At 42.2% G+C, this 15115-nt stretch overlaps 1 protein-coding gene across 3 annotated transcripts in view; it reads left to right on the forward strand.

Moving 5' to 3' along the window:
- The window catches only part of LOC121201076 (myosin phosphatase Rho interacting protein), a 35400-nt gene that overhangs the window by 14376 nt on the left and 5909 nt on the right, over positions 1–15115 (forward strand). The window contains exons 8-16 of one of the 3 annotated variants that reach the window (XM_041066689.1): positions 2602–2728; positions 3783–3887; positions 5804–5860; positions 6366–6434; positions 6530–6619; positions 6891–7000; positions 7649–8213; positions 8424–8561; positions 10231–12828. In XM_041066689.1, coding sequence (XP_040922623.1) covers positions 2602–2728; positions 3783–3887; positions 5804–5860; positions 6366–6434; positions 6530–6619; positions 6891–7000; positions 7649–8213; positions 8424–8561; positions 10231–12828 — 3859 coding nt within the window. The remainder of the gene's footprint in view (positions 1–2601; positions 2729–3782; positions 3888–5803; positions 5861–6365; positions 6435–6529; positions 6620–6890; positions 7001–7648; positions 8214–8423; positions 8562–10230; positions 12829–15115) is intronic. The other 2 variants (XM_041066690.1, XM_041066691.1) reach the window with 2 other exon arrangements.

Raw genomic sequence — 15115 nt, forward strand, 5'->3', positions numbered from 1 at the left:
AGACAGACCATTTGTTATAAATTTGTAGTCTCATATTTCTGGCAGAAGACTTTAGAGAACTGTTTTCACAGACTGAGGAAACTGATCTCAGTGCGTAACATTAGTGGAACGTCCCTTTAAAAAGCAGCTCATGCATAGTGAGAGGTCGCTCTGCTGTTGTGTCATTCCAGCTAATGCCTGGCTCACCAAAAGTTAAGTAAATAACTGTTAACACATGAGATGAAGCAGCACTTGCATGCCGGCATTGGAAAGTACGTGTGTGATGGACCCACCCACGCCTCACCGTCTGCCACGCTCACTGGTAGATAAAGATGTTTGGACAAAGTCATTATGTGTAAATGTTTTACAGTCCTTTATCCAAGTACGTTGACATCTGAATATATCAAACTAAATGTGAGAACAGCCTCATTTTCACTGATCCACTATGTAATTTCTTGTGCTCGCCTGAATGAAACAAGAGCACACATTCACACGTCGGTCAGACAGTAGAGGAAGTGATATTCTTGGCGTGGTAACACCTCGCTGTCCTCGCTGACAAGTGAAGTATTTAGTCTGTGATTTAACCTGATGAACCAGCTTAGTGGACTGCTTTCTGGGAATCTCGGCTGTGTGCTACAGGCACCGTGGTCTGGGTATACTTGAGGCTTGGGCTTATCCTTTTAAAGGCATGTGTACACACATACACGTACACACACACACACACACACAGTCTAGTGACGCACAAAGCTTTTGATGTGAAGACATATGCTCGGACAACTGTGGTTTTGATGGAAGAGGGAGGGGGGCTGTGTTTGGTGAAATGAAGACATCCTGGGATTTGTGGTGTGTTCTGAATATCAACTCTCATGTGCATGTCTGTTTCCTAATAATCACCCCTCCCTGTCAGTTTTTTTTTTTTTTTTTTTATCAGTGGTCTTATTGACTGTGAGCACAGGCTTTATAAACATGAATCCTCTGTACTTTCCATGCAGTAATCTGCCTCTCGGCCCCTGCGCAGTTCGTTTAGAGGTCACAGGTCTTCCACAGTCATACACAAACCATAGACGGCAACATTTCAAACAGACCGAGGGGGTGAGGTGCGGGGGCCGCTTTTTTCTTCCCACAGCCAACTTCCTGCTCCATTCAGTCCCTCCATCCATACCAGGCATGAAAGGAAAAGGAGGAGTGCCCACATACAGACTCACAAACACATTACTTTACTGGTCCATTTGAGTCAGTTTGGGGTTTGAGCAGATTCTCCCTCTGTGCAGACATGCCCACACAGCAGCCAGCCAGGCAGGGTTACTCTCTTTGACTTAAGCCCCTTTCAAACATAAACTTTGTTACCTAAACACAGTGGCAGTTTAACACGTCATCCTCTTTCACGTAAAAAAAAGTCACAACGACAGGCAATCATGTCAGAGAAGTTTTCCCTCTTGTAGCGTGGGCCAAACAAGGTAAAACAAAAACAAACCAGGTTGCCCACGGAGGTGGAGCCCCCAACCATGAACGGCACTCGTTCCTTATATCCCATCATCTCTCTACCATCATCTGTCATCAGACAAAAAAACACCCACATGAAAGGATTAATAATAATAAAATAATAAACTTGTTTGCTATTATAATCTTTAATAAAAGATTAATAATAGCACACTGCTGGAAGGCCATTAGACAAATATGATTGGCAAACATCGTTAATGCAAACTAGACTGATGCTGCTCAGGACTATACTCTAACGATTTCACACAAGTCTGTCTGGGACAAGGCCTCAAACACAGCAGGATCATATAGTGGGCGTTTGGCCTCACACCATCCTTGTCCTCCTCCCCTCTCCTTCATTCCCTTTTAAGGACAGCAGCTTTGGCTGAAGAGTCCCCAAATAAGGGCAGCATTTAGACAAAAGCGCAATATAATATTTCCCACTGCCTCTCACCCTCTCCCTCCCTCTGATGCAGATTCCTCTGTCATTTAAGAACGAACCTGTGTGGGAGCGTGTCAGAGTTGGCAGTGTACTGTGTCACAGTTTGAGGAAGGTTACAGATGGACACCAGTGAGCGTAGGCTTGCTTTTTTTTTTCTTTCCCCATCGGTCCTGCAGATAGATCTTCCAGAAGCAGCTTTTCATAAATCACCTAATTTAACATTTCAAGCTCTGATGCCAGAGGTTTGGCTGTCAACAGCTTTCTGAAGTCTTGTTGATCTTCACATTGACATATCAGGCGTTTATCTGGCTCACATGATGATGCGACTCAAAGAAACTTAGCATGACTGCACTAGTAGAATAAGCTTTGGGTCCCCCAGGGTGTCCTGCCTGAAATTATATATTATATGTACGAGGAGAGCAAATAGCAGGTTGAGGAGGTTGTGACGTGTCTGCCCTCACGTTAGAGTTACTGTTTCTGAATTCATACAAAATGTTGAATTTTATCAAACCAGCCTAAGCGTGATTTAAGGCCAAACACTCTTCACAATATGCTTTGTCAGAAGCCGTATCTTGTTTGCAGATTATAATGGGACCACGGCATCAGTCCAGCTAAGGGCTTTGCTATGATCCCAGAACCACCATGCAATGAAACTGAATGCATTGTTATAGTTAAATGTGTGTGTGTGTGTTGGTTTGCAGTCGCTCCGGTGTCATTGAGAAGTTGGAGGCCTTGGAGCTGGAGAACCAAGAGAAAATGGAGGTGGAAGAGTCGGGGAGAAGTGGAGCCAGACAGGGCCGAAGTGAGCACAGACGCTTCCACAGAGAGGTAACGCTGCTGTGTGGGTGTGTGTGTGTGTGTGTGTGTGTGTGTGTGTGTGTGTGGGTGTGTGTGTGTCTGTCTGCTTGCACATTGAAGTCAACAGTGCCAACATTGTGCAGTCGTTTACAATAGATACGGTGAGACTTGTAAACAGTGTTTTTAAACATCGCATGGCAGAACAGATGTGAGCTCAGCGTTGGACCTACCAGCGTTGGTTTTGGGTCTCCCCCACCCCGTCCCAGCACCTCCCCCCACTCCTCCTCTGTCTTTTCCCTTCACCCTCGCCCTCTTCCCTCCATCTCTCCTTCTCTCTGTCCTGTCTTTGTTTTGGTTGTAGGTCAGAGGTCAGCAGCGTGTGCTGTATTCATTTCCAGTTTCCATTCTGTGGTGGGATTCCCCTGGTGATTATGCTTCCCTTTCCCACCCTGGCCCTCCTGTGCTTGGATAGAACGGCAGAAAATCCAGCTTTGGGAACACAGAGACCCAACACACTGCCGCACTCAGTCACACTCAGACTCTGTTAAACACTGTTAACTGTGTTTTTTTGGTTTTGTTTTGGCCCTAGATCTTTGTCAGTCATGCGCAGATGAAAATATCACGTACATACACAGAAAAAAAGGCTAAGACTGCTTGTTTGCCTCATGCTGCACGCACACCATAAGCTAGCTGTTATTTTTACTGTTGTTTTAAACAATACACACACAGATTAAGAACGGGCATGTTTAGCTTCACTCTAACTGTGTTTTTTTTTTTTTCAGACTCTTTGGTTCAGTGCTGTGCTCTGCAGAGTCGAATAAAGTGTGTTTGACAAAGAAGGAGTGGTTGTTGTGACATTTCTCCACAGCACATTAACATCAGCCCAAACAGACTGAACTAGATGATGTTCTGCAAATGATCTGTGATTTTTGTGTGTCAAACATTGTCTCGTGCATCATTAAAAAGTGTTAAAAATGTTTTTGCATACTTTGTGTTTTTGTGGATGAGAGTTAATTCACCTTACGTGGGTGTAAAAACAATGTAGAAAAACCTAAGCGTGTTTATGTGTGTGTGTGTTCTGCAGGGCCAGAGGCATGACGCTGGTCAGGGCCTGGATTTCCCCTCTACCCTGCCCCCTCTGAGGAGAGCCAAATCCTTGGACCGAAGGACGACCGAGTCAGTCATGACGGTGAGTGTTTAATCTACAGGAGTGCCATCAAGGTCCAGGGTTAATCTCTCAGGCATTTTCTGTGACTGTCAAGTGATATGATGCATATAAACATGAGTCAAGCCAGATGTTCTTGTAGAGTAAATGACGTCTCATTGTGACCTCTGTGTGTGTAAGAGTGTGGGTGTGTAGCAAACATTACCAGAGTTTGTTTCTTTGCTGCCAACAAATAAAACATTTTACCATTATTCTTTTCATTTAAGTCTGCCACCTGTTTTCTTGATGAGTTGCTTGATAATTTTGCCAGTAAATTGTCATAATAAATTGCTTGTCATCCTGACCAACAGTCCAAAATCCCAAAGCATTCATAAAAATAATTACAACTGAGAAGCTAAGTGGAATTAGATTTTGATTTTGATTTTTTTTTTGCCAGACCTGAAACCAGGGCACAATGACAGTCTGTATTTGTAGGGTTGTAATGCTGCTTGTTGCTGTGGTAAAGCCTGAATATGAGCTACAAACAAACTAGTCAACCTATGATCAGGTTCAAGTTCAGATTTGCTCCGATTGTTTTTGACAGTAGCTAACACACATATATATCGACACTCCCCCCTGAATGTGTGTATGTGTGTGTTTCAGTGTGTCTGTGGTGTCCCAGACAAAGCCTTTCCTGTTCCCACTAAGCTGTAAGATACAGGGTCAGCATCAGTGCCAGGTCTTCAGCTGAGTGGAGCGAGGTCACCGGGTTGTTGTTGGGGCTGAGAGGCTAGATTCAGTTAGATAACAGAGTTAGGAGAATTAAACATTGAGAAAGGTCTCTGTGGACGTCCCCCCAGCAGCATGCCACTGGGTTTACATGGCAGCTTTTGAAAACAGTTTTTCTCAGGGTTTGATGAGGGTAAGTGAGGGGCACATGTAGGGCACTATGATACACAGTGCAGTATTTTAACAGATAAGCAAGTTGTCCTTTTTAATCCATCCATTACTTTCTTGTTAGTGACCTCCAACCCTGACCTCTGACCTCTCCGTTACGTTGAGTAAAAGAAAAAGCCGGGATTTTCAGTTCTCCTGTTCATGTGTGTTTTTTCTATTGTAGTTAAAATTTCCTTTTTCCTAATGTTTCTTTGGCCTTGGTGTGGTGGTGCGAGGGTGTGGATGTTGTACGCCAAACCTCCATGCTGCAGGGGGCAGTGCAGCCCCCTCTTCTCCCACTCCTCTCCAGGTTACACTCATCATTCTGCTCTGCCCTGTGTGCAGATTTTGCCCGCTGCGTGTATTTATTGCACCCATTCTGTGCCATGTGTGTCATTTTATCTCTGCTGGAAAAGAGAGACAAGTGTCTCTGTGTGTGTGTGTGAGCATATATCACAACTTACCACTGCTTCCTGAGGTCACTGTTCACCTGTATGTGTGTTAGTGTTTTTGTCACTGTGTGGAGTCACAGTAGACTACAGCAGTGTTGTGCACTGGGTCCTGCATCTTCAGCTGGAGTTGCACAGAACAAACAGCAAATCTGGCAGAAGTTGCCCCTGGCCAGTGGTCCACGTGTCGACAATCTCACATCCACAGCTTTTAATCAGTCTGGTCCATTGGTAGGGTCAACTTCTACCCTCAGCTGAGTGAGCATGTGTTTTTGCTTCTCTCAATTTTTGAACAATGAAGATATGATTTTGTGCGTGAATTTGACACTCTGCCAGTGTCGTTCAGGAAGTGTGCCTGGCTGCTTTTTGGAGCTTAGTCTGCTTTATTCTGTTATATTTTAAGGTAACTGGTGGTAATCTACTGCCGCACTCTCAAAACGTGACATGGTTTGTATTTGATTGCTTCTGTGGACAGTTTGCATGGTGAACATATTGACACTCAGATTTTTCCACATTCTTTCCAGACAGATGTATTCTCAGTATTTTTTTTTCATGTCGTATTTTTTTGTTTTTCAGCCGGATTTACTGAACTTCAAGAAAGGCTGGATGGTGAAGCTGGATGAGCAAGGCCAGGTACTTAGAACTACTATTCAATTAACTGATAACCTGCAAAACTTCGAACCGTCCAGATAAATTGGCACAGATCAGGAAATATCCATATGATATCGACATTTATTAAAAATAAAAGAAACTGCTACAGCTTCACAGTGAAAGTGTCTATTAAAAGGAGCGATGGAGTCATCAAAAAGGGAGTCAAAAGCCAGTTCAAACAGCATCTGAACTGTCCACCTAAAGCACTCTTGATTTCTCTGTAGCGTTCTATGGCCTTTACAGAAGTGTGGTCACACTTTGATGTTGTATCTTCAATGGACTCCAAAGACAAGGGTGGAGCCTGAAGGCTTTACATCTTTATATGATATGATGGACATGCAAACTCTGCTGCCAAGTAGAACAGGTTTTATTGAGCGACTGGACGCTCAGTATGTGACTGCTTGTTCATTTTTTTAACAATCTGTGTAGATGAAAGTTGCTGCTTTACACGCCTCTGACTTTTAACTTTCCTAACTTCCTCTTGTAGTGGAAGAAATACTGGTTTGTGCTGACGGATCACAGCCTCCGATACTATAAGGATTCAATAGCAGAAGAGGTGAGTTTATTGCTTTGTATTTCAGTATCACTGGATATGTTTCAGATCAAGTGTTTAATGTTTGTTGTGTATCCATCGTCTTTGTGTTACCTCAGGCCTCTGACCTGGATGGTGAGATTGACCTGTCTACTTGCTACAGTGTAACCGAGTACCAGGCTCAACGCAACTATGGTTTCCAAATACATGTAAGAGGCTTTGCTTTCTCATGAAGGACAAATATTTCTGCTGTGAATATGAAATAGAGTAGAATATGATGTTTCGTATCCACACAGCCCTGAAGTTTCTTACAAAGTAAAAGCTGTAAAAACTTTTTATTGTCTTTGACACTGTCTTTTGTATGGGAATTTGTTTGTCTGTGGTTTTCGCCCTTCTGTTGGCCTGCTGTTACATCACATTTGGTCATAGTGGTATTTCTGACCACTCCGTGTGCATTTCATGGTGATTTAAAATGTTTAGACCCAGGAGGGAGTGCACACACTGTCCGCCATGACAGCAGGTATACGCAGGAACTGGATCCAGGCAGTCATGAAGAACGTCAGACCATCCACTGCACCTGATGTGGCGAGGTCAGTACAATCGTGCCAACAGTATTTCACAGATTTATCAACCAAAATGAAATAAAAATCAGCCTCTGATTTAAACTGGAAAACTGTTGTGTCACAATTTTATCGCTGTTTTGCCCCAATTCCACTTCTATTTACAGTTGTTTTTTGTGTTTCACATTCATTCTGAAAAAAAAACATTTACAGCTCATTTATGATCAGTATGGTAACAGATACTTTATCTCTGTAGTTTTTTTTTATTATAATTTGTTCACACAGCCAGTGCTCGTTATTTTGAATCCATTTCCTGAATTTTAATAAATAATAATAATGAATTTTGAATGTGAGTAGAAGGAAAATACTGTCATTCCTTCTCTTGTTTCACAGACTTTGAATAAGTGACATAAACAAGTAAAACTAGTTTCCTGTGTGTATATGAAGTCACAAAGTAATGAAAGCATCATTAAATATTAGATTTATGTCCATTGCCAATAAATGTCGGTGTTTGTATATCTTAAAAAGTGAATTTCACACCTCAGAGTCTCAAGTTGCCCAAACTCATCTCTGCCAATCGACACTGAATCTTTGGATTCTGTGATTCGAGTCCACATTCTGGACATGGACCATCAGCGCTTTGAAGTTAAACTTAACTGCCCTTTCTCTGCCTTATAGCTCAACTGAGGATCATGGCTCCTTCTCTCCTTTGGAAGGTCTGGTAAGGCCAGACGTCACCCAGGACTCACCCTCCTCTGAGGCCTCCTCTGTAGAGAGAGAGTGCGCTCCGGGAATCATAAAGAGCCGGGCGCGTGAGCGTAGACGAGAAGGCCGGTCTAAAACTTTTGACTGGGCGGAGTTCAGACCCATCGCTCAGGCTCTGGCTCAGCAGCGTGCACAGGAGGCCGAAAGCCTCCACGCAGACTTGGGAGAGCTCGAGCGGAGTCGGAGAAGGGAGGAGAGGCGGAAGAGGTATGAGTCTGTGACCACCTCATCGGCAGAGCAAGCATCCGTTAAAGAAGGAGGGAGGACAGATTATGAGAGTGGAGAGGGAGTCGGACACTTAGATTCATTAGGTTCCACGCCTTTGGAGAGAGAGAGGGTGGAGGAGGCAATTGAACAACACTGGCGACAGGTGGAGAAGACGCCCATACGGGAGGAGAGAAGGGTACCTCTGCCCACCACAGTGCAATCCAGGGAGACTGCAGAGCTGGAGCACCTGTTGGAGAGTTACAAGCAAGGGGTACGTTTACTATTATATGTAGAGGAAAAGTGCCTTTTTCCTTTTCCAGCTGGAGACCAGAGCTCATATTTAAACTTCAGAATAAAAGCTAGTTTTCAGTGAATCAGTTAATCAGCTATGAACAGTTAAATCAACAAGATTAAATTATACACAGCGCTTCCTTTAAAGGAATTATTAACTAATCAAACGTTGTCCCTGCTGCTGCTGCAGATAGAGGACTTGAAGTCACAGTTGGAGAGCTGTCACCAGCAGCTCCTTGACTCCAACAAGCACAAGCAGGAGCTGGAGCTCCAGCTGAGAACGGCTCTGGAGAGAGAGCAGGACATACGGACAGGTTACATCTCTCCGGTGAGTTATCAGCCTCTATGTGTGCAGCAGCATTGCATTTTATGTTACTCTGCTATAATGGGAAGTCCTGTAGTCGATTTCATGCATATATTCTGAATTGAGTAATGTTGTCCCCTTCATTTTGTAACATTCTTTGCATGTTGTATTTTATTGTAAGAAAACATCAAACTGACATTGAAGCAGCAAAGAAACTACAGATATGTGCCTTTGCATGAGTTCATTGCATGTGAAAAAAAACATTGAAATCTTATTACTAAATTGGCTTCTACTAGTTCATCTCTTCTCTCTGTGTCATAGGTCTGTATGATATCTGAACTCATGCCAGCAGTTACTTGAGTATTGCGTTGATTATGGACCAAAGAACGCCAGTTTAATGGTTTGCTGACGAGACTTTCAGGGGATTATTTCACTCTAAATGAAATAGAGAAAAATGTATAAATTAATTATTTTTAAATTCAGTTGCTAGTAACAATTGCAACTGGATCCTAAAAATGGAAAATGGAAAAGCACAAATGGAGGGAAGAAGAAAAAGAAAGAGATTTTTTTTTTCCATTTGCCATTTGATTTTTTTTTTTGGTCATAGTTTTCTATATTTTTTTATTTTGAATTTTATGTTCTTAGGTTAACTTTTTGTTTTCGAGTTATTTCACACCATCCAATTTTAGATATCAAATATTCCGTTTTGCCTCCTTGCTAATATTTAAGTAAAGCCTGATTGGTCCTAGCAGTTCACTACAATAGTTGTTTACTTAAGTTTTTATTTAGAGTGATGTTATCCATCATAGTTAAGATATAATAGCTTTACTTGTTAAAATGTTTGGCTCAACATGTTTGAATAATAACCTCTTGGCTTGTTTTCTAATTATTTGCATGGACATCAGATTCTCATCTTCTATTAACTGCTATGAAGACCATCCATTTGTTATTCCGTTAACAAATATTGTATAAAGCTATGTAATGGCATAAATGTATGATGTTGGATGAATTTCTGTGCTTGAGTGTTGATGTATGGATGGTTTTGCCAGAGTGAGACTGAGTGAATACCCTATAGATAATTTGTTTATGGCTCAGTTAAAATTGGGCATTGCTGTGATTATTAGGATACAGTGTGTGGGTTTCTGAATTGCTTTTTTGTTTTAGACATATAGCATTACAGTGCCTTTCAGTGAACTATAGAGAAAATTAGAAAATATAGTTGAACTTTGGACTTAAGTTGAATAATACGATTCACTATCTCCACTCAGAAGAGAATTGCTTTGGTGCAAGACATGAGCTTGGACCAGAAAACTTCAGAAATGTGTGTGTAGGACCTGGTATGCCTTCCATCCTTGAGTAAACCATCCAGCTGAAACTAATATTGCATTACTTACCACATGAAGTAACTTTTAACCATTTAATGTGCATGCTCTGTTGTGATTAACTAACCCCAGCCATTAAATCTCTTTCCTTTGCTTTTAATTTACAACATTAAACCTAAAGGAGTTTTAAATTTGTTTTAAATCACTGTTCATTTACATAATTTGGGATTATCATGTGAGAATGCTAATTGTAATGTCACTGTTTAATAGAAATTAGAGGAAAATGATTGGTAGATAACGCTGAGAATTATTAGCAAGCTTTGTGTCTCCCCTGCTGTGTGTTAACCAACTGTCTGGTCCCCTTTTCCAAGCTGGAGCACCCTTTGGTTCTGGAGGCTGATGTGACGCCCCAGACGAAGAGGCCTGAACTGGTTAGTTCTCAAGCACAGAGTTTAACAAAGAAGTACCAGGAGACCAAAGAGCTCCTGAAACTGCAAGAGCTGAAAAAGCGCAACATGCAGGCACAGCTTGGCCTCTCGCTTTCTCACCTCCCCATCAAGGATCCTTACTTTTCTGAACCCCCAAACCCATCTGTTCTGGAAGGCTCTCCCCCTGAACCTGTCCAAAAAACTGTTAGTGTCTTGCTCCAGGACAGCTCAGAGGCAATTCAAGAACTAGAAGACTTGATAACTGGCAAATCCCTCACTCTAACAGAGCTGGGCAAAGTCTTGAAATCCCATAGCTGTAATCAAGAGACAACAGAGAAGTATCAACTTCAGAAGCTCTTGGAAACCTGGAAGTATCAGCAGGAGATTGAAAATGAAATGATAAAAAAGAGTTTAGCCAGGGCAGGAGAAAGCATTCGTGAATACGAAGCCCGTCTTCTAACCATGGAGGATTTGGTGGGGAAGGTTCAGAAGCAAAGTTTTGAAAGTCTAAAAAGCCCCTATGGTCCCTGCTCGAAAATTGAAAACCACCCAGAGACAAGTGAGATGACGATTGGAATGCTTTCTCAAAGGGTTGAACTTTTAACAAATGAAAATGGGGCATTGAAACAGCGATGTCAGGAAATAGTGAACCAGCTGACTGAGGCTGACCGAGAAATAGACAGACTGAAAGCTGAACTGATCAGCCAGCAGGGCAGCAAACAGCATAAACTGGCCATGGAAGAGTTGAAAAGACTAAAGGCTGAACTGGCCGAAAACCAAGCTAACGCCATAGACAGGGAGTATTATGAGAGGGAGCTGAATGAGAAATCTTTGCGGCTCCATGAGGCTCTTGTTACATTGGAGGAGCTTGGCAACACCCTTAAAGACACTGAGAAGAAGCTGCAGTTGAAAGAGGCCACACTGAAAGGTCTGGGCTTCCAGACAGATTATGAGGACGAGGACATACAGCCAGAGAAAGAGCAACTCAATGAGCTACTGGAAGCCTCGCAAGCAAAGATATTTGAGATGGAGGCAAACCTGCAGTCTGCAGAGCAGCGCTGTATGGACCTGGAAGCTAGGAACAGGGAACTAATCGCACTAAACCAGGAATCTGAGCAAGTCAGTAGAAAGAAGTTAGCAGAAGCAGAAAAAGAAATAAGAACGCTACAAGAGAAGTTAGAATTGAAGACAGGTAGAGTTGAAATGATGGTTAGCGAGTGTGCTGAAGCAGGGGAAAAGCAGGTTGATGATAAAGGACTTACAAAGCAAGTTGTAGAAGAGGTTGAGATGAAAGCCAAGGCAATTAATCAGGTTGTAGAGATGTTAGCAAAGGTAGATGTTAATGTAGAGAGAATGCTAAGTGGTTTAAAAAGCACTTTATTTGGTTCTTCGAAAGAGGAGCCACTGTGTGTGCGTCCAGAAGACATGAGATGGGTAGTTGAGGGAGAGTTCTGGAGCCAGCTGTTGAGCACCTCTGAAGAGGAACCCGGACATAGCAGTGGAAGGGCTGTGGCAGAACAGATGATGGCACAGAAACGCTTGATGATCTTGGTTAGTGGGATTTGCTCTCAAGCAGAAGTCAAGAGTGAGATAGTGACAGAGCCAGATTTTGCATCTGTGTACAGCTGGCTTGACAATGAAACAAATGCTCTGATTCTAAAAGAGTTAACGAAGACCTTGGAGGCAAAGTCAAATAGTTTGAAGCAGATTGCATCTGGGGTGATGCTGGATAACAATGAGGAGCTCCTGCCTTTGGCTCTAGCAAGCTTTGAGTTTGGTAGTGAGCAGAAACAGACCTCTGAATATTTGCTCGAAGCCCTCAAAGAAACATACATTTCTTATGTGATGATTAGGCTGAAGGTTCAGCATGAGAGAGAGCTAAAGCAAAAGTATACAGAAGTTCAGATCGGTAGCTTGGACTGTCCAAATTGTCCTAAATTAAGACAAGCTGCCAGCGATCTCCAGTCTAAACTAGAAGATCTTCAGACTCAACTATCCGAGGCTTCTTTAAAATCCGTGACAGGGCCACAAACTTTGATCCAGATTGAAGGAAAGCCCATTGATTCGTTGGATAAAGCCATTGAGCTTCAGGACATGATAGCAAGGCACAGGAAGGAGCTCAGAGAGGTCAAAGACCACTATGAGCAGGAAGCTGAAAAGATGAGGCTGGAAATAGCTAAGGCCAGTGAAACACTGCGACTCCGTTCGGAAGAAAACGTTAAAGAGATCGACTCATTGACAAACTGCATGGAGAACCTCAAGAAGAAGCATGAGATGGAAAGGACAAACCTTGTGGAGAGGTTTGACCGGGAAATGGAAGAGCTGAGAAGCATGATGAGTCCGGTCAACCCAGACAGGACCTTGACAGATGAGGATGCACCATTGCATCACGGTTCGGCCCAAACTTCGACCCTGAAAGAGCGCATTCAAGAGCTGGTGACCCAAGTCTCAGTCATGACTGAAGAGATGAGACGACGCGAAGAGCAGGGCGACATTACAACCCAGCGGCTGAAATACGAGAAAGACCTGGAAAACCTGAAGGTGGAAGCGCTCCTTGTCCTTGCCGTTCTCCATCTGTGATGCCTTGTGTTCCTTTGTGGCATTCCCAGATCCTTCTTCCTTCCCCAACCCCTACTCCCCTTCCTAACCTTGCTCACCCTACTCTCGCTCTTTGTTCCGTAAAGTACTTCTCTTCTGTGTTGCATGAAAACTAACCTCATTTAGATCGGTGTGATCATTGACGCTGCAGTAGTTGTGTACTGAGGAACCCATTTTGTTGAAGCTTCATCACCATCACTTGACGAACTTTGAGTAACTGATACATTATATCACGTATGAAAACAATTCAACAGAAGCCAATAGATTCTTTCAGGCTATCACATCATATCAGCCTCCTCTGCTGTGAAATGAGTTCCTCTATTAGTAGTTTAGTGTGCATATTAATCTAACCCTTTGACTCTGCTGTGTCTCATTTTAGTGTTAAGGACAAAGAGCTGACCCTGGTAGCATTTTTTAATATTTAGTTTATGGGTCTTATCTCTTTTCCTTTGGCTGTTTCCACTAACAATTAAAGTTTAATCTCTACTTTCTCTGAGTAACAGTTGATGGCATAACAATTCAATTCTTTGACAAATGTTGTTAACTCAAGGTCCACTTACCAGCTTTTATTAGAGCTCTAAACTGCATCACTTAGTCGACAGCAGCAAATGAAGTTGTTGTCTATGGAGAAGAGTGATGGCTTTTAATTAGTCTTAAAGCCAGTGCACATAAATACCAGGCACATACACGTGATACAAGTTTATACAACACTATTTGCAAGCAGAAAAGCATCTTTGCAGGCGCATTTCTGTGGTTATGCAGTCTGTATGTGCACATGGAGAAGAGCATGGGGCTTTGACGAGCGCAAGCTTGGCAGTGGCTGATGTCTCCTCTCCTTTGATTGGTCACTTTGAATCCTGATCATGACCTTTGATGCTTTTTGGCTCACAGATACTGTTCTTTATTCACTCATATCATGTGCTTGCCACTGATGTTTATGTGCACAGGTTTTAAGACTAATGAATTCTTGAAAGAATGGATCCTTTAAGATGTGGCCGGGTTGAACCTTTACTTTAATAGTCTATTTTATTAGTGAACTTTGTGTAAATAAAAGATGAGGCTGGTATTGTTCTAGATTTTCCTTCTCAATAAATCCCATGAAAAGACCAAGTTAACAATTTTCTGACTTCCCTAATCTGTCTGTTGCACCCAAGCCCACTGGTTCTTACTGAACATGAAAATCTTTAAATATGAGCCACAGACATATCGTTTTATTTATTTATTTTTTTAAAGGCTAAATGCTGTCGTAAAACAGCTGGGCACTGTAGTTTTTGGCAAATGTTACTCAAACAGTAGTAAGTAGCCCATTTGTCGGGGACTGTTTTTAGCAGCAGATTAATACACATTTGGCACTGTGAGTATTAACAGCAGTGGTACGGTGTGTGTGGGATTGAGTCAGAACGATCTACAGTGTGTGTGTTCATGGTAATGAAGCACTCAGTACAACAGTGTGACTCATTAATGAGTTTTTAATAGTTTCTGGACAACAATGGAGCTCTATGGCGCAGAGGAATAAGCTATAGCAGGCTCTGATGCACACGCAAACACACATAATGCTTGTTAGTAGGATATTAGCTTTGTTGGCTTTGGTCTTTTCATGGGATTTGACAGTAAGAAAAACAGTTTTTTAATTTAGGTAGTTTACGTAAAGTTATTTTCATTTACATCTGGCAGTTTAACAGGTTATGAGGTTCTAATGGGATAGAAACATGTCTGAAGTCCAGATTGGAAGGTATCCAAGAATTTACTGATCACCCAGGTTTATAAGCCCTGCACTGGAGAAATCATAGTGAATATGCACGTAGAAATTCAGTACAGAATTCAGTTTTCAGTTTGGTCTAATGAACCACTTTGTAACTCACTTTTGAAAAGTGAGATTTTCTTGTGTTGGATGTTTAGATATTCAGTTTATGCCTTAGCTAACTAGTCTGTTGTGTCTCAGTCATGAGTCTACATCCCTGCCAATGGCCTGAGGGTATAGAGTTCATTTAGAAAGTATTCAGACCCCTTTACTTATTTCACAGTTTGCAAAAAAATTTTGAAGTTCATGTCACTCATCAGTCTACACTCAATACTCTATGATGACAAAGCCAAAACAGGATTTTAAAAGTTTTTGCAAATGTGATACTGAGTGCAGACTGATGATGGAAAAAAACGAATTACACGATTTTAGCTCAAGGCTGCAACATAACGCTGTGAAAACAGTGGAGGGGTTTGAACACACTGTAAT

The sequence above is a fragment of the Toxotes jaculatrix genome, chromosome 21, assembly GCF_017976425.1.
Source record: "Toxotes jaculatrix isolate fToxJac2 chromosome 21, fToxJac2.pri, whole genome shotgun sequence".
In the NCBI taxonomy this organism is placed as follows: Eukaryota; Metazoa; Chordata; class Actinopteri; family Toxotidae; genus Toxotes; species Toxotes jaculatrix.